Source organism: Pithys albifrons, chromosome 4 (genome assembly GCF_047495875.1).
Source record: "Pithys albifrons albifrons isolate INPA30051 chromosome 4, PitAlb_v1, whole genome shotgun sequence".
NCBI classification, from domain to species: domain Eukaryota; kingdom Metazoa; phylum Chordata; class Aves; order Passeriformes; family Thamnophilidae; genus Pithys; species Pithys albifrons.
Genome location: NC_092461.1, coordinates 3,759,176 through 3,779,201, shown reverse-complemented (window position 1 = coordinate 3,779,201; position 20,026 = coordinate 3,759,176). Strand labels below are relative to the sequence as shown.

At 45.9% G+C, this 20,026-nt stretch overlaps 1 protein-coding gene across 1 annotated transcript in view; it reads right to left on the bottom strand.

Annotated features, from left to right (window-relative positions):
- The window catches only part of GFOD1 (Gfo/Idh/MocA-like oxidoreductase domain containing 1), a 69,675-nt gene extending 56,380 nt beyond the window's left edge, over window positions 1–13,295 (bottom strand). The window contains exon 1 of the mRNA XM_071553245.1: window positions 12,742–13,295. Coding sequence (XP_071409346.1) covers window positions 12,742–12,994 — 253 coding nt within the window. The 5' untranslated portion in view covers window positions 12,995–13,295. The remainder of the gene's footprint in view (window positions 1–12,741) is intronic.
- Window positions 13,296–20,026: the final 6,731 nt, after the last annotated feature.

Below are 20,026 nucleotides of genomic sequence, written 5' to 3'. Positions count from 1 at the left end.
CTAACTTTCCATCCTTCACCACCACAGGGATGTTGTCAGTAACTGCTGCATTTGGTGCCCAAAGCATTTTCTGCCTGACCAGAACAGTCCTTGGTAACTCAGTGTGGGGTCAGCAGTGCCAGACACGTTGCTTTATTTCTTCCACTCAAGAGTCTTGCTCTTTAAAGTTCACCTCCACAGGGAGAGAGCCTTTACAGAGTCTTCTTTCTCTGGAAAGTTCAAGGCAGCTTGAAGAAAGGACAGTAAAGGTAACACACTGCTTTGTTTAACCTTTTGCACCACCAAAGCACACAGCCAGCATTTTCCCTTCCAGAAGAGTTCATTAATTCACTGTGTTGGAGATGTGGCAGTTCCCATTGAAGACAGTAATGTTTCCTCCCTCCCAACATCCCTCCCAGTCCACCCTTTGCCAGTGCAATGCAAACCTCACTGAGGGAGGGAGGACACACAAGGGAGTTTGAGAGTCACAGCCACAACCACCACCTACTCCCTCTTTCCCCTTCATTTTTTGCATGCCTGGTCCCAGAAGCACAGCCTGCTCCATTAAATGCTCCCTCCCTCCTGCTCTGGCTCTTTTCCATCCCCTCCCCTGCCGGCCTTTATTTGTCTGCCTTCCTCAGGCCAAATTTGTCAGCATGACGAGTGCCTTTCCATCTTCTGTTTTCATTTATTTCTCCCTTCCCCTACAAGGGAGGTGCCTCACACTCAGCCCTGAGAGCAGCCCCTCCCCTCTTATCATTTGACTCAAACACATCCTCTCCTCTTTCAGGCAAAATGTTATCTGATGTTTTGGAGCAGTTTTCAAAGACAAGAAATGCCAAAGAACTTCAGGCAAAGCTGGGCATGGTTTGCCACGTTGCTGTGACACCCAGGGACCCTCTGGAGGGGGCACAAAGAAGACTTCAGTGCTTCGTACCTCTAATCCAGGACTTTAACCTCCCCACCTCCCCATGTCTTCCTTTTTCTGGCACTGTTTCCAAACAAAGGTAACAAGCCAAACACAAGCCATCCAATGTAAGAAAGTCAGCCAGGCAGAAAGAAATCCAGTATTCTCTGATGTGACTAAAGTTTGCTGCTGTGCAGACAGCTGGGGCAACATGGCCCAGTTATGGCCCACTGCACATTTCCAGCACAAATTCTGTTCTCTTTATCCCACCCCCAGCTTTTTACTGCTCCGAGATAAAGCCTGGCAAAAAGGCATATGCCATAAAACAGGCACTACACTAAAAATAAGGTATTTGTTAAAAAAAATACAATAAACCAACTTGGTCTGGCCACTTGTTTCAATCTCATGGAAATGCCAAAATAATGCAAGCAAGTGGGTTTGGGTTTTCTGTTTCATGTAATGCTGTTTTCAGTAGAAAACCAGTTTCTTTGGAGTTTTGGACAAAATTGAGATTAGCTCGGTTACAACGTGATGCTTAAAACATCAAGGTCTGGGTTTGATCCCTGTATGGGCCATTCACTGAAGATTTGGACTCGATGATCCCTGTGGGTCCCTCCCAACTCGGAATATTCTGTGAAAACAACAACCACGAGACAAAACCCAACTTCAAAGAGATGACTTCTTGCCAATAGGAGCTCAGAAGGCTTTCAAGTCTTTATGTTTCAGGCACGTGGAAGTTCAATTATGATCACGCCAAACACACTCCTAATGCTGGTCAAACTCTGGAAGGTTTTTAGTGACCAAAAATTTCAACACACAGACAGTGTTGTGAATCTTTTAGCACATGGCCATGAATGGAAATCTGCCTGATTTTTCCCAGGTAGGCTCCCATCAAGTGAAAGACATCCCTGCACTGCTGGTTAACAAACTGACTGCTTAGAGGACAATTCCTTAAGCTTCCAAAAAAATTAAAAAACAAGATCCAAGACTGACAATTCACAGCATTTTGAATGATATATTCTCCAGTTTGTCTCTTTAAAGCACATAATGCATATTGTTCCCCACATCATCCATGGCATTTTAATTAATATCCTAACTCCTGTCCACATCAATCCATCTCTCACAGCCTTGTAATTACAGGTTTAGAGACTGGGACAGCTGCATTAAATCAGAACAGAGGCTCATGGTACACAGTTCTCAAACAGAGCTCCAGATCTATCCTAGTCCAAAACTCATTTTCTGACTTCTCTTCCTCTCTGGACATATTCTTAATTTTTTCCCCCCCATCAAGAAACTACACCCACTGTTTGCTACAAGAAAATCAAGCAGCACAATTACCCACACTAATTTCCACAGTATTAGTTTCAGGCCCCAACAGGCTTTTCAGTGCCAGGTGAGCCTGGGAATGAAAGAACAGATAGTGAGAAAAAGAGAGACTGACAAGGTAACCTCATTACTAGAGATATGTATTCCATGAACAACACTAAATTGCTAATTTATATCTTTTTCTTTGCTGGCATGCCTGGAAGAATATGATACTCTCAGTTTTTCCTGCATTACCAGTTGCAGCAGCTTCACAAGCCCATGCCCCAGGACAAGCCCATCTGGAGTTTGTTCTGGAGACTTTTGATCCACAGACAAAGAATATATAGATATATTTACACTCATTACAATCACAAGAGTATAATCCATATGATCTGCTTGCTTCCTCTGGACTTCCTAGCTGTAAGCACCACATAATCCACATGGAATTCAGGCTAGTGTGCTAAACCCAGATAGTTTATACAATCCTACATGTATCCATCACCCTGGTCCAGAGCTGCAGTGCAAACATCTGACACTTGCAGCCAAGATACTTTATTAGGGTAGATATTATCTGCTAGGAGGGCTCTGAAAATACTCAGTCCTCTCAAACAGAGGGCCACAGCCATGTTCTGTCAGTGCCTTGGTAAAATAAATGGTCTTTAGGAGTAAAAAACCAGTTTCCTCTATGTCTGTGTTGTTAATTCTTTCATGCATCCCTTCTAGTAAAGAGAGATGTGAGAGTTCCCCAAAATAAACAAATGCCTCAAAATCCAGTCCTTGTTCACCACACCAAAGAGCTCACAGGACCAATTAGTACCACACTTGTTGCATTACAATTAAGACTCTTCAAGGGAACCTTAAATGATTTGCCAAACGCCAATTCAGCACTGAGAGCATCATCCCACAGTTTCCTTTCAAGCACCAAGGAAAGGGCATGTTTTCAAATGCTTTGCTAACTTGGTGAAACACACTAAAATGTACCCAGAAAGGGAAAGACATCATTCATGTGTCAGTGCAATTCCATCCAGTGTAAATTCCCTGCAAGCACAACCCCACCGGGATGGTCCATGGAGCTCCAGCACCCTTTCCCCCAGCACCACCAGATGATTATGCCTGATGCAAGAAGCCAAGGCTGAAAAAATGCCCAGACATGAAATTACCTCTCTTTGATACTTCATTTGAGCACCTCCTAAGAGGAGCTGCAAATCTGAACTTGCTACAGCAGCATAAGCTGATGCTCAAGGTTGTACTTGCAACCAACATGACACACATGTATGTTATTGTCTGTGTTCCTAAACAGCAAAGCCCACAAAGGCCCTGCCTGTTTGCCAAAGAAAGGGGTTTCCCATAAAGAAGACTAAAGAGAAACTCCAGACTTCATTAAAAATAAATACACAAATCTGCTGGCTGCTGAGCCATCACTGCTCATAACAAGCTGTCTTGGTTTTTGTAGCATCTGTTAAATAAAGTTCCAACACTGGAAGAATGATTGCTGACATTAATAACACACAAAATATTCAGTGTCAGTACAGTCCTCAAACTTGATATAGATCACCCAATCCCAGCCATGAATCCTTCCTGGAGAAGGGAAATCACTAATCCTTGGAATTCCTTCACAAGCTGCCCCGTACACACAGAAAAGGGACACCAACAAGAGGAGGGGTAGAGCTTATTTTCAACTGTCAATCCCACCCTGGTTTTAAACCACTCAGGGAGAAGCCCTGACCAGGGTGACAGTGCCTGGTCCTCTTCCAGCAGCTCAGGGGCGTTTCTCATGATCATCATCCACTCAACAGCGTTGAGTTGGGACAAATCCCACAGCAGGAGGTATCAGAGGACTCAGCTTCTGGCCCTGCCACCAGTTTCCCACACAAACCTCTGCAAGGTTGTGGTTTTGGGAATCCTGAAAGATGAAAGGAGCTGCATGAAGGCAGGTAAATGCAATCTAATTAAACATCAGCAACCTGCATTACAGAGAATGAAAGCTCAGCACAGAAATCCTCAAGCTTATTCTCATCGTGCCACTCCTGCTCAGAGCAAAGAGGAACCTCATCAAACACACACCAAGGGCAGGGTGGAACAATTTTATTCCCACCTGACATGTAAAGGGTCAGGTCCCTCTGCACACAGATGGCAGCAGGAGTGGCTGCAGCAGCTGCCAAAACATCTGTGCACATCAGGCCTTGTGAAGGATCACCTTTGCCAACGTGAATAAATCTGCAATTTCAAACAACCACCACAGAACTTCCACAATTAAATTTCTATGAAGAGCTGCGAGACAGCACTATAATCAAAGGCATAAATAAGTCTGCTAAAGCATCAGATCTCAGAAGTAAACATATCAGCATTTCTGAGACAGAAGTGAGCTGGCTTGTGAACACACACACTCCTCATTTTAGGCATGCAATGCATCAAAGTATTTTCTCCTAATGGCTCGTTGGTGCAGTTCAGTAAAAATTACATCCAGAATTACCTTTCAGGCTCGTGGTTCTGCCAGTAGTCATAGACCACATCCACATGTATCAAAGGTGTGAGCCCTGCAAACCAAACATCTCATGACTCAGCTTTTGAAACAGAGTTATTCAGCAACACAAATAATACCTGTTAACCAAGGATTTAAAACTCAGGGCACCTTCTCATGGATTTGGATAACCCTGTTTCCACAAAGCAGTCTCAGCTTAGCAATGCTTAGCACTCTGCCTGAGAAATAAGTCTTTATCAAAGCATCTCACACTGTTTAACCACAAAGCATCTTTCCCAACTCTAAACTGTCAAGTGCCTTCAAGGCAAGCAGCGAGTCACAGCAGAGCTCTGCAAGCTCTGTCAGGCTCATTTACTGATAGATTTTTATAAGGTTTCTAAGCACCTGTGCTCCAGATATTTTCCATCCTCTTTTTCATTCCTGCAGACGTGCTGCCATAATATGGAACAGAAGCACAACCACACCGAGCTATGGGATTGCACAGATGGAGCCACGTCTTTGGATTTTTTTATTAATTTAGGTGAATTATTGTGCCTGACAGATATTCCCTGTAAGGAATCGGTGATTTTTGTCTTCAAGGAGACTACTGAAGTAAGCAAAGGTTTGCAGAATTGTGTCCCAAGACTCCCACCAATCATTTCCTAAATTGACAGAGATGCTTTTGCTGAGAGGACAAAGACCTGCAAGGCCAAGCTCCTCTCCCAGAGGTGCACTCAGTTTATCTTTTGGGCCACAACATGTTCTCAGTAATATCATCATACATTTCAACTATTTCCCTTGATCCACTAGAGCTTTAATTGCAGTTACAGTGGGGCAAGCAGGATCAGAATCCAAATTTTTACATACAACTTTTCAGGCACATTTCTGGAATTTAACACACACAAGCTTAGCTGTAACAATTTCAGATGTTCTCCCAGCTATTCTCTCTACTCTTTCCTACCCCCACATGAAACAGTAATAGTTGCATTGTCTTTTATGGGCTGAGGAAGTGAAGGAAGGGAAGGGACTTCCAGGAATTTTTAATTTATGTATTTTTCACCTTAATGCTGGTTTTCTTTTTTTTATACATATATGAAACTACATGTATGGACACCAAGAGAAAGAATTTGGAGAGCTCAGCCTAGCCCTTGGTTCCACATTTTTAAGCAACAGCCCTGTAGCACAGCAAGGATAATTACTATTTTACAGTGCTCTCTCCTTGCTTGACTCCATTTGGATTTTGAAAAGCTCTCTATATTAAGGCTTCTCATTAGCCATGTGAAGCCCAGTACCCTCGAAACAGTATTTAATTCAACCATGACCTCCCTTCTGGGCATTTCCTGGCAAAACGTGGCCAGATGGAAGAGCTGAAATCTGCCAAACATTCACTGCAAGGAAATGCCAAAACAAGGGGCCTTATTGCTGATAAAAGCCATGGAAACATCAGAAGGCAAAACAAAGTTGCTACCTTTTTTTTTCCACCTCCATCTGTTTGACTAAAGCTGTGACTGCTGCTGTGATGGAATGGAAGGCAGAGATTTTCACCCTGAGATTAAACTCCAGCACAGTAACAAATGACAAAAGCAGTTTTACTCCCTGTGTTAGATTATGATGTTTATTCTTATATTACTACCAAGCAAGTTCCTCACACCACGCTCCCATTTTCTGTGCCCTTCACCATGCTCACAATTAGGACTTAGGCCTGATTAGCTTTCATCATTAGCACTGGATGGGCTAAAACAAAGGATGTTGTGATGTCTTTCTAAAGGAGAAAAGGGGGTAAACTCTTACCCATTATTGCATTAAGAAATCATACCCCTTGCAGTCATAATTTCAGTGGCACAAAAATCGTTAAGGGATTATTCCTCTTTAATTAGACAGCCATTTAAACAAATTTGTTTAAATCAAGACCTGAAATATTATTTATAAGGAGTGTGGGTTTGTTGCCTGCATGCACGCTGACCTTGCAAGTGAAGTCACTGACTTTGACAGCTCACTCTATGAACTCAGAGTTTGTTACATGAATAATAAACAAAAATCAGTAGGGTAAAGGTAAAAAAAAGGGTAAAATCTTCAGTGGATGAGGAAAGCAGAACAATTCCAAGCAACTCCAGAGAATGTTGTGGCAAACAGATATTAACAGTGAAAGGTGCTGTTGCATTGTAGTGGCCTGTGAAAAACACCCATCTTGGTCATCCTAGAAATTTAACTCCATTTTCATCCTTGGTGCTTTGCCACCATTGTTGCTCAACAGGCAAAACCTACCCCATGTATAAAGCACAGTGAGTTGCATTGTGGTTCAACACAATTTACCTGGTTGTCAAACAAAAGCTGACACAACAATGTATTCAGTGTCTTGCAGAGTTTTTACCCTGCCTGATCAGGGGCTCTGCTCAGCTATCCATGTCAGGATTCACACAGAAAACCACCTTCACATACTGCCAATCTCAGGCATGAAGAAAAAAACAGAAAAAAAGAAAGAAAAGAGACAGAGGAAAGAGGCAACAGCAGAAAGTTTGAAAATCGAATCATTTCACTTGCCCAATGTATTCTACATTCTCTGCATTTATCCACATATTCTTCCTCAATTTATTATTTAATGTGCTTCCAAAATTTGGAACAAAAGAAGCAGGGTGCAATTCCTTCCTTTACTGAGCACTCAGCAAAGCAAGGCCCTAAAAACAAGAAATAAGACAGAAAGTCACAGAGGGAAGGTCTGTTGAAGATGGATCAAACAGCCACAGGAGGTGTCACAGTGGCCACTGCCCATCAAGAGGGAAGGCACAAAGTTATGCAAGAAAGAATAAGAGTAATAATAAAACTGTTCTGCTGTTTCTCATGTTATGAGTGCAGTAATTTACTCCAGAGGTTAAATAATTACAACACTTAGTTTGGGCACAGTGGGCTTTACCTGAACTCTCTTGGAGGCCAAATCCCACAATATCTCTGTAGGAGTTTTACAGGAATAATACTGGAATAAAAGGTCTGCAGTCCTGAGAGGAAAAGGTCAGCTGAAGAGCCAGGTGTCATTTTCTGTGGTACAGTGGCATTGTAAAGCACAAAGACAACATGCAGCTGATTGCCAGCAGGGTCTTTGGACTGACTTTCTAATAAATGTAAAAAAAAAAAAGGCATCATAGCTTTTGGTGGCTCAGCTGATTAAAGGCAGACAGCACTTCATCTGACTTCCTTTGCAGTAAGATGACCATAATTCACATTTAATGTGCTGCAAAGTCATCTGCCTTTCAAGTACAGGAGCATGTTCTGCTGAAAGTCACTGCTGTTAGGTCAAATTTAAACTCAATATTACCAGGACAGAAATTACACTACTATTAATAATAAATAATCATGATAATGTTTTCCTTTAATAGAGCATCTCTTCCCAAAGGACCCTAATGCTTTATAACCTCTGGAGCAAGTTTTTTTTCCACTGCTACAACCCCAACCTCTGCCTGATTTGCATGAGTGCAGAGGTATGTAGAAATTAATTAGAGATTGCATCAGATCTGTGAATTACTTCACTGCAGTTTGATGTTCCTCCCACTTCAGGGGGAGTTGCAGCAATAACACAAGGAGTTCTCACCAACATATTGTGGCCAGCAGGCCTACACTACGTGATGCTTCCTGGGAAGGGGTGGGAAGGTGAGCAACCAAGCACTATATTTATGTTCCTCTCTAAATAAAGATGCTCCCTCATGACCACAATCAAGTATAGAAGAAGCACCAATCAGCAAAAAAATTTAAGTGCTCCTTAAGAGAAGCAGCTTCTGGAGGGTTGGGAAAATCAGTTTGTACAGTCCTCAGGCAGAAGAGACTCCTACCATGCACTACTACAATAAAAACATTTTATAAAGTAGTATTATCTAGACATGCCTGCAAACACGTGCAGTGAATACTCAGCACACAGCTCAGTGTTCCTGTCCTTAACTTAGGATGAAAGGGTAAGTCAAAGCACTGTAAACAGAATTAAGGGTAACATCTCCAGAGATATGCTTTAAAAACATCTGGTAATTTATTCTTCCCAAAAGCACTTCCCCAGAAACACTTCTGTGAATCTCAGCAGTAAGTTCTCTTTAGCCAAGCTGATCTGACCCAAACATCAACAGGACCAGGTATGCAGAAACATTCGTGCCTTCAACTTCAAGAAATGTCACCCAGACCTTCTCAGCACCACACAGAGTGAATCACTTTACCTGATATGGCAGCTGTTCAGTTACACAAGGCAACAGTTTCAGTCAGGATCTGAAAAATGCCATATTTAATGGACTAAGGGGGAGGGATTAAACTGGGAAAAGTCATGTTGACAGTTTTGAACTAGATGGAGGGTCATAAAATACTGTCTATTCTTGCAACCCTTCTGATGCTGAGCACAAACAGGCACTCTGGTGACATTTTTTGTCCCTGTATGCAAACACATCTCTCATGCCTGATCAGGCTTGGGAATTGCCAATGACTGAATTGCCAATGCACACAGGCAGGGGAAACGTGGACCACTTGTAGCAAATATGCCAAATTTTTCAGTTCAGTGAGAAGGGAAAACACCCATGTTCAACAGCAGGACTGTTCTCTGTGCTCACCTAAACATTCAGACATTGATCTTTTTTGACCACCAAGCAGCAAGTCAGCCTGGACATGAGTTTTGTATTATTCTACAGGGAACAAATATAAAGCAATAAAAAAAGAGCTCCTAAACGTGCAGGACAGACCACAGGCAGGAAAGGGAGTCAATCAGACCCATTTTGTAGATACAGGCAAGGAGTTGGATTCCTTTCACATAAATGTGACAGGGACCATCAGCACATTTCACACAAAATGCTACAGGTTTCATTTGTGCTTTTGGTCATGGTTCAAACCACTCTGGTTTCCAATTCTCTCTTGACTCAGTCTGTTCCAGAGATTTGCCCAGCACTGGTTTCACTCCTAAGAAACCTACTGTACAGAGTCAGATCCGGCTCAGGAACCTGTTTCTAACAGGTTCAAGCAGGAGAAGCTTAAAGGAAAAGTTAACAGGTCAAGCTTAAAGCTTTATTTCTCCCATTTTCTCCCCTCAACAGCTGCCAGGAAGCCACAGTCTGGGGACTTCCTCAGCTGGGGCATGTATTCACACATTTCTGTTTCAACAGCAGTTGATGGGCCACCTTACCAAAAACACCTTTCAAGCAGCAATACATCTCCATGTCAGTGAAAACCAAACAATGGAGTCCTTCCCACTGAGTGGCCCAAGTCAAACACAGCTGCAGGGACACCTGTTTCCCCCCACCTTTACCTCCAGGGACCACACCAGAAATAGGCCAAAGTGGATTTAACATGCTGCAAATTCAGTGTAAACACAGCTCTAGATGGGTGATGGAAACACCACCAACTGCTTCCTCGGGCTTTTACTTTTTAGTAATGAAATCTCACCAAATGAGGCACTCAGCAATAGGACAAGGGGGCACGATGGGCTCAAGCTCTGCCAGGGGAAATTGAAGGTGGAGATCAGAAAGAAATTCTTTCCAGAGAGAGTAATCAGGCATTGGAATGGGCTGCCCAGAGAGGGGGTGGATTCCCCATCCCTGGAGGTTTTTAAACTGAGATTGGCTGTGGCACTGAGTGCCATGATCTGGTAAAGGGACTGGAGTTGGACCAAGGGTTGGACTTGATGATCTTGGAGGTCTTCTCCAACCCAATCCATTCTATGATTCTATGAGAACAGAGCTTTGGGCAGCAAGACAATTTAAAATGAAACACAGGTACTAAAGACAAGTTGTCCCTGTCTCCTCCCAGGCCAGATGTGCATCCTGTCATAGGAAGCCAGATCTGAATGCATTAATGAGTAACTCATGTCTTTCTCAGCCTCTTCTACTGCCATCCAAGGCATCATGTTCAAACCTCCTGAAGCCTCCATCTATGAGCAAAACCTCTGGAATCCAATTTATGTCCTATCACTGGCTGCTACATAACACTTCTGGGGTGAAATTTCAACAGTCAGTAATGCTTTTCCATCTTCCACTTCTCTCAGTCTGTACAAGGTTGGCCCTGCTTACCAGAGGCTTCTCAACACCCCACCTGACGAATTGCACTCCCTCCCAATAACCAAAAAATAAAGCAAATAAAACACTCCAGGGCACAGCAGCCATTAAGCACAAGCAGGATCAGGAGATGAAGGTGCCAGCAGGGAGTTATTCCTCTCCACAGCTCAGGAGCACTGCCCTAGCTCCCTGTTTGCATCTATATGAACATGCAAAAACTTTCATAGTTACAGATCCAGGGCCTGTATTTAAAAAAAAAAAAGAAAAAAATTTACCTCTGAAATAACTGAGAGAGGAGTTATTTATTGTCCAAGATATATTTCTGTAAATAATAATCCTATAAGTAATACACTAAAAAAAATTATCATGTGTTGCACAGTATCACCTTGTAACCTGTTTAATCCCAGTTTAATGACCATTCCATGCATTTTTACACTAACTTTGCTACCCTTGCAAGATATAAATAATGAGCATTGGGGAACTGGAGAAAACCCTCTTGACTAGAGGGGAAAGGAAACTGAGAATGGTGACATACAAATGAACAGTGAGAAACCACCTTTTTTCCTGCCCCAGGCTGTTGCTACCAAATTACATCAGCAAGTTATCAGTAGCATCTCAGCTACATCACTTCATAAAAACATTCATCAATTCAGCTCATGTTTGGGAACTCTTTTTCTTTTTTCTTCTTTAGCTGCAAATATTCAGAGAAGGATAAAACTTATTATTACTTTATCATGCTAGACACGTGTGTCTGGCCCTCTGCAAAAAAGCACACCAATTGTATTTCTTTACTGTCTCAGAAATTTTGTTCCACCAGATGCTTTGTGTCCACCTGAAACCTCGTGGGGCTCTCAGAGCACAGGCAAAGCTGGGTCACTTCCATGAGCAACACCTGCAGGAAAGAGTGTCACAGGAAACCTGACATAATTGTCACCAAATGAATGTGTGTCCAACGGGAAACCCTGTTACCTTGATACTGTCCTTTATATAAGTTTTGTGGTATCTCTACATTACAAATTCATTTCCACATCATTCTGGCAAGCAAGTCAGGCCTCTGATGCAAGCGCTGTATCTTGAGGAGAAAGTCTAAAGTACAATATAAAAGAAAAGCAAACGTTCTGACTCAAAGACAAGCATTTCGAGCACAGAAAGGAACACCGAGCAAAGCTCCCAGACAAATAAATGCCTACACTGTACTCGAGGCAGGATTTTTTCCTTTAGGCACTGCCTTAATTTCCTTAATTGCTTAATTTTAAAGGCTGGAAACACTCGCTGGCTGCGACATTAGCAGCGTTTGAATGGTGACTAATTCTAATGAGCGTGCTGGTGGCAATGGAACGCCAGGACACGCCACACACATTTACGAGGCCGAAAGCGATAGCAATCAGCCCACAGAGCCACCCTGCTCGTTACTCCACGCTCATTTTCCTCTCCTTTTCACCCTTCCCCACCTATATGTGTAGGGGCAAATCACGACTTCTTTACAGCGGAAGGTGCTCCCGCTAAAACCCATGGGAGAAACAGTGTCCGAGGGCACAGCTGGAAGAGCAAAGCCCAACCCTGCGCTCAGAGAAGAGAAAGCTTTGGCACGCCTGAAACCAGAGCCGCTCGCCACGGTGCCTGCCCGCTTTCTCAGTCCCTCCTTCCCTTTGTACGTGAGTCTCGCTAAGCCTCGGCTGCAACAACGTTTCCTCCACTGTCACCGCATCCTGCCTCCCTCCCTGCCCGGCTCCCAGCGGGGTCCCGGCCCCCCGAGCCGCGGGTACCGCACGCCGAGAGGGATGGGATGCTCCGCTCCCCGCCCCGCTGCTCGGCGCCGATGGAACCCACCGGCCGAAGGCGGGCGGGATGGTGATTTATTTTCTCCTTTTCACCATGACACGGATGACACCTGCTCCCTCTCTCTCCCTGGGTGCCAGGCCCGGCCCTGCCTTGGCTCGCTCATCCCGCAGGGATGCCGGGCACAGGGGATGCGGGATGCCACTCCGAGCTGCCGCAGCGCCATCCCCCGCGCCCCGCCGCTGCTCGGCCTGCCGGAGACATGGCCGAGGAAGGGGAAACTCGCCCCCCGCACTCACCCAGGGTCTTGACGGCGACCTGCCGAGTGAGCGGCGGCGGGAGGTTGACGCAGACCAGGTCGACGTCCTGGTGCAGCAGTACCTCGTCGATGCGGCTGGTGTAGAAGGGCACGCTCATCTCCTTGGCCAGCTCCTCCGCCTCCTCGGGCGTGCGGCCCCACAGCGCCTTCACGGCGAAGCCCTCCGCCTTCAGCAGCGGCACGATCACCCGCGCCGTCAGCCCCGTGCCGAACACCCCCACGCCGGGCAGCATGGCGGCGGCGAGCCGAGCCGAGCCGAGCCGAGCCGCTCCCTCCTTCTCTCAGCGAGGCAGCCCCCGCCGGGCAGCGCCGCAGCCGCCGCCGCCGGGGCCGGGACCGGCCGCTCCCCGGCTCAGCTGCCCTGCCATGCCCGCAGCATCACACGCTGCTCTCCCTCCTTTCCTTCCTCCCTCCCTCCCTGCCCTGGCAGGGGCGGCCGCCCTTCCCCGGGGCTCAGCGCCGCTGCCCTGCCATGTTCGCCGGCGCCCGCTCGCCGTCGGGAGGGCGGTGCGTCGCTGTCACCTCCCGGTGTGCCCGCACCGCCCCCGCTGCGCCATTGGCGGCCCCGCAGGCCCGGCCCGGCCCGGCCCCGCCCCGGCAGCGGCACCGCGGGGGGGTCCTGGGAGCCACTCGACTATCCCGGTGTGTCGGGGCACGGGGGAGGTTTGGTTCGAGGCATCGCGGGGGGTGCGGTCCGCCAGGGACATCCCCCGCCTCTTCGTCCCACGGGAGGACCGTGGGGATGGGGCGTCGGGCAGTCACGCCCCGGTAAAGGTACGGGAGAGCTGATTGTGTGCATCGCCCTCCTGTCCGTCTGTCCCGGAGCCGCTTGTGTTCATCGCCCTCCTCCTGTCCGTCTGTCCCGGAGCCGCTTGTGTGCATCGCCCTTCTGTCCGTCTGTCCCGGAGCCGCTTGTGTTCATCACCCTCCTCCTGTCCGTCTGTCCCGGAGCCGCCTGTGTGCATCGCCCTCCTGTCCATCTGTCCCGGAGCCGCTTGTGTGCATCGCCCTTCTGTCCGTCTGTCCCGGAACCGTTCGTGTGCATCGCCCTCCTGTCCGTCTGTCCCGGAGCCGCTTGTGTGCATCGCCCTCCTGTCCATCTGTCCCGGAGCCGCTTGTGTGCATCGCCCTCCTGTCCGTCTGTCCCGGAGCCGCTTGTGTGCATCGCCCTCCTGTCTGTCTGTCCCGGAGCCGCTTGTGTGCATCGCCCTCCTGTCCGTCTGTCCCGGAGCCACTTGTGTACATCGCCCTCCTGTCCGTCTGTCCCGGAGCCGCTTGTGTGCATCGCCCTCCTGTCTGTCTGTCCCGGAGCCGCTTGAGTGCATCGCCCTCCTGTCCGTCTGTCCCGGAGCCGCTTGTGTGCATCGCCCTCCTGTCCATCTGTCCCGGAGCCGCTTGTGTGCATCGCCCTCCTGTCCGTCTGTCCCGGAGCCGTTTGTGTGCACCGCCCTCCTGTCCGTCTGTCCCGGAGCCGCTTGTGTGCATCGCCCTCCTGTCCGTCTGTCCCGGAGCACCAGGGGAGCTCAGGGCACCCGCGGCACCCACAGGGATGCCCTGCCAATACACCCACCACCAATCCCATGCTGCACTGTAGGGCATTCGTTCCCCTGACAAATATCAGGTCTCTTCAGCTTTACTGGGACATCCGTTCTTTTTTCTTTTTTTTTCTTTTTTTTATTTTTTATCCCCCAACAAAGCATCAATACGAGAATCCCCTTCTCCATGGGTCTGCTTACATAGTTCCAAAACCATGGATTTGCTAAGGCAGCTTAGGAAGCTTTAGCTGCTGCTGCCCAGTCCGTGCCGTTTGTCCAGGCTCGCTGGATGCCTGGCAGAAGCCCAGGCAGAGCAGCAAACAGCCCAGGGAGAGAAAGTTTCATTTATTGTGGACAGCAATCCTGCCTCCTCTGCAGACAGAACACCTGGTGCTGGGCTCTGGGTCTGTCTCAGGAGTGCCTGGATGGCTGAAGGCATGGCAGAGGTTTCATCAGCAGATGCATAGCATGGAACACATAGAATCATAGAATGGCTTTGGTTAGAAAGGACCTTAAAGATCGTTTACTTCCAGCCCCCCTGCCATGGGCAGGGACACCTTCCACTAGACCAGGCTGCTCAAACCCCATCCAAGCTGGCCTTGGACACTTCCAGGGATGGAATATCCATACCACTTCTCTGGGCAACCTGTTCCAGTGCCTCACCACCTCCACAGTAAAGAATTTCCTTCTATTATCTAATCTAAGCCCACCTATCACTGTAAGTCCTTGTAGCAACTCCCTTCTTAGAAGAGCAAACCTCACAGAATCACTGCAGCCATATCCTGCTCATTCCACCTTTCTGGGATGAATGCTGGGCATCCAGAGCTGTACTCCTGCCAACCTGGAGGCTGCCAGGTGGGCCCAGGAGCAGCCAAGGACTGCGGTGCCCACTGGGCTCACACAGGTCTGTGCAGAGCTCCTTCCCACAGAGGGGAATCTCTGCCCTGGCTCTGCACACAGGTCAGCTGGTCTGAGAGAAGAGAAACTCCTGTGAGGGCCACACAGTTACACCAGAGTGTGTCTCACTCTTTGGAAGAAAAATTATGAAACCCCTTGCTTCCAATTAAAGGATAAAAATAAAGATGATTTTCCACATGCTGTCTTTTACCAGTTCCTAAGAGAAAGGAAGAGAAAGGTGAGGAAGGAATGAGAAGAAAATAAAGGGAAAAGGGAAGAAAAGACAAAAGAAATTAAGAACCTTTCTTATATGAGACTCCTGGAAATGTGCCAAGGACAGTGCTGCAAATGTAATTCACCAGTATTCAAAAAATTAGGTTTGGAACCCAGAACTCTCTCCTATACTCTGTAAAGAGCTGAGGTGTTTGTTTTTTTCTTGCCACCATCTCACAGCAAACACTTCTTTATTACAAAAACCAGAGACACTGAAAGGATTGCTGCAAGTTAAACATGTTTTTCTTTCCATGCCTAATTAATGCTGAAGTGAAGGAGATGGATACTCTGGCTTCTGACAATTGAAACATAATCCAGATCCATTGAGCAAAGAACCACAAGAGTAGTACCTTTCTTTAAAATACAGAGATTGCTCTGGGACTCTGTTCATACAGGGCATTCCCAGGATAAGCAATTTGGAATATCCATCTTGTCTTATTTGCTTGTCTGTGCATAATAAAAATCCCCAAGAAAGTAGCCAGATTACAGGAACAGAGTACACAGAGAAAAAAAAATGAAACTATGAAAGTCTCATACATCCTTTTTCTGTATCTAAATTCTGTAAAGAAACTGTCAGAAAACTAGTAAAAGTGTTACAGTCACAATTCTGTTCCTTTTTCCATATTTCAGTTGAGTTTTGTGGCTCTGGGTCATTATACTGCACAATGTATATATTAGGAATATTACCAACTTCATAGCACTTCTACAGAATTCTGATACAGGTTTTTGCAAAGATTTGAAACTGTCTTCTCAGCTGAATTTATATATTACATGAAGTTCTTTTTGTACAGCTATCTTGGTTTCTTCTTAAGTGTTGAAAATATAAAAGCCAGGAATCCTTGTGGAGTTCATTATTTGAAATAATTAATAATGTAAAATACCTTTTAATTAAATTAATTTTATTTAATTACTTTAAAAATTGTTATTTAGCTTTTCTATTTAGTTTCACTATTATTAAGGCAGCTATTAAGTTGAAAATACTAGATATAAAAGAATAAATCAAGATACATGAGATGAAAATATGCATTCTCTGTTGGCTTAAGCAGAAAGTTGGTCATTTCCCAGATACAGACAGCACTTAATAAACATCCTCAGTTTATTTTCCAAATGTGTGAAGGTGTCTTCCCACTATTGCAGAGCTTTCTGTGGTAGAGCCTGCTTAAGTCACCACAAAGATCCACCTGAAAAGAGTACCAGACTCCCACACTGTTTCTTTCTTTCTTCTCTGTATTTAAAAGAAAATCTGCTCTTTTTGAGATTTTTTAAACATTTATCCAGTCTGATTCCACAGCTGTGTTTCAAAAACCTCTCATATGTTCATCTGAACAACAAGGGAAAGAGCTGAATAATACACAGCTTCAGTGCAATCCTGAAATGGAGCTTGCTGTCTCTCCAGATACTTCTCGACTTCCAGGATTTTAAGATTAATTAGTTCATTTCCTCTTACATAGATCAGTGTCTTTAAACATGAAGCAGCTGTGAATTTTCATTAACCACTCGATTCCTTCTGGGTTATGAGGTTAGTGAGCACCACTACTGGGCTCCTTCTACAACTCTGAGGTTTGAAATTATTTGCATGGAAATAATGGTGCTTCAGAGATGAAGAAAAAATGGTGATTCAGACCTGTCTGGTTCTCCCACTAAGCTGTATTGACTCATCCTCAGCTTTGATGTGCAGCACGAGAAAGGGATGTGTGAGCTGAGCTGCTCAAGCCCTTTTTTACATCTAGTGACACACAACTGGTAGTTTCTCAGGCTGTCAGAAACTTATTCTTGAGAAAAATCAGTTTGTTTCAGTGTCTCTTTGAATGCATTTCCACTGAGACAATCTAGAGAAGTTCTTGCTCTGAGATCTGAAGGCAGAGATTGCTTTAACTTTTATAATATTAATGGTCCAACATGCAACAGAGAACTAGAATAGACTACACTGCTAGGAAAGGGTTGATAATACATTCAGCCCTCCTCTGTTCTGATCACTGGGAATTGTGGCCATGTCTGGGGGCTCTGAGCCTGTTCAGTATGATCTCTACATTTTTCCTTCCCAGTTTCCAGGGCCTTTCTTCAGAAGATACCTGTGCCAGGTGTGGATGGGCAGTGAGGAAGACACCGAGGCTTCAAGAAACTACATCACTAACAAGATATTTCTGAAGGTATTCCTGCTCTCTTCACTGAGGTACAGAGGAGGAGATATAGAAGTGCAATTGCCACTCTTTGACAGTCTATGACATCCTACAAAGACAAGTGGATGTATTCTCAGTTTACATGTGGAGAAACTAAGGCTCAGAAAAAATGAGTGCCAGGAAAGAGAATGAGGTGCTGGAGCAGGTCCAGAGAAGAGCAACAGGGCTGGAGAAGGGACTGGAGCACAAGTGCTGTGGGGAGAGGCTGAGGGAGCTGGGGGTGTTTAGCCTGGAGAAGAGGAGGCTCAGAGGTGACCTCAGCACTGTCTGGAACTCCCTGAAAGGATGTTGTAGCCAGGTGGGGATTGGTCTCTTCTCTCAGGCAACCAACAGTACGACAAGAGGGCACGGGCTTATGCTCTGCCAGGGGAGGTTTAGGTTGGATATCAGGAAGTTCTTTCCAGAGGGAGTGCTCAGGCATTGGAATGGGCTGCCCAGAGAGGGGTGGATTCTCTGACTCTGGAGGTTTTTAAGGTCAGACTGGACATGGCACTGAGTGCCATGATCTGGTAACCAAAGTGGGGTTGGATTAAGGGTTGGACTTGATGATCTCGGAGGTCTCTTCCAACCCAACTGATTCTATGATTCTCTGCTCTCTGTTGGGTCTTTTTGGGTACTTGAGGATAACTAGGCACTCAAAATGGGACATTGAGCTGGCAAACACTTACAGTTTTGGTTTGACTGGCTTTCCTAAGCTCCTTTCAGTCCCAGTTCAATAACATGAGAGAGCAGGTAGAGAACCTGCTGGCAAAGATGTCCATGACATCACCTAATGAAGGCAGGGAACAGGCACACAGCCACATGGGTGCAACCAGGACTCCTGAGGGTGTAATATGTGCCTAAAGCTCACAACAGCATTCCCTCCTGGCAGGAGTGGGTGTATTCAGCAGGCAGCAATCATGCAAGCTCTGCATGAGATGGATTGCATGCTTCAGACCTGCTGATGAGACTCCTGCCATGCCTTCAGCAAACCAGGCCTTCCTGAGACAGACCCAGAGCACAGCACCAGGTGTTGTGTCTGCAGAGGAGGCAGGATTGCTGCCCACAATAAATGAAACTTTCTGTGCTTGGGCTGTTTGCTGCTCTGCCTGGGCATCCAGAGACAAAAGCCACCTTAGCAGAGCTATGCTTTTTGAACTATGTAAGCAGACCCATGGAGAAGGGGATTGTCATATTGATGGTTCACTGGGGAAAAAAAACAACAGCATGAATGAGTCATATAGAAATTCTTAATTCTGAAAACTGTTTTTGAGCCTGTTACTTTGTGTCATATCACACTTGTTAAATGCTGTGCAAATAGCTGTAATGTGCTGCAGAAGTAATTATTATTTCAGCAATATTGCATTGCATGTTGCTTGCAGGGCAGCTGAGGTGTTAATTTGGGATGAAAATAGAAGAGAATCCTCACTTTATCAGTCATGCAGGAGTGCATGAAAGCAGGCACGTGTGATTTCTAGACTTCTAACCCTGCCCAGGAAGGGTAGGATTTGGAAGGGTTCAGTTTGGTAGAACACCCCCCCCCCCCCCTTTTTATCACAGAATCACAGGATCTTAGAATAGTTTGGGTTGGAAGGGACCTTAAAGAGCACCTAGTTCCAAGCTCCCTGCTGTGGCCAGGGATGCCCCTCACTAGATCAAGTTGCTCAGGAGTCCATCCAACCAGCTTTGCTTTGGCTTTCCTGGCCCCATCCCTGCACATGGGAACAATATCCCTGTACTCAGCTGTCCCTGCTTCCACAGGCTGTGCATTTCTTTCTTACTCCTTAGTTTGAGGAACAGTTTCTTGCTCAGCCAAGCAATTTTCTGGCTTTCCTTGCTTGATTTCCTACACACCAGGATAGAAAGCTCCTGTGCCTAAGGAAAGTGGGCAGGGAATGTAACTCAAGACTGCTCCACTGGAGTCAGTCCCTTCCCTCCTCATCTGTCCTCTCTCTGAAGGCAGCTGGGATTTCAATGTGACTTGAAAGAAATCTTAGTGGAGACAGCTGTGAAACAGGTTTTAAAGGAAAATAGATCTATTGCATGAATAATTTTTAATTGTCAGATATGTTAAATCCTGTAGACTTGGACAGCCTTTTAGGATATTGAAATTGGTTTCATTTCGCAACAGAAAACCTGTTGGTGTTTAACAAAGGCTCAGTGATTCAGGCAGAGCAGGCAGGAATTTCTGTCTACCTGTTGAAACAAGCCCATATCCTCTGTACATTAAAAAGAGACTGAATCCCAGGAGTATCTCTTTCTTGGGAATAGATAACCTGGCTAATTGCCTCTGGAGACTGCTCTCTTCTAATGTAGGCTTGTGTCCTGCTACTGGTCTTTACACATTTATTTTTTAAATTCTATTTAGTACAGAAATTTGTACTGCATTACCTACCAAGTG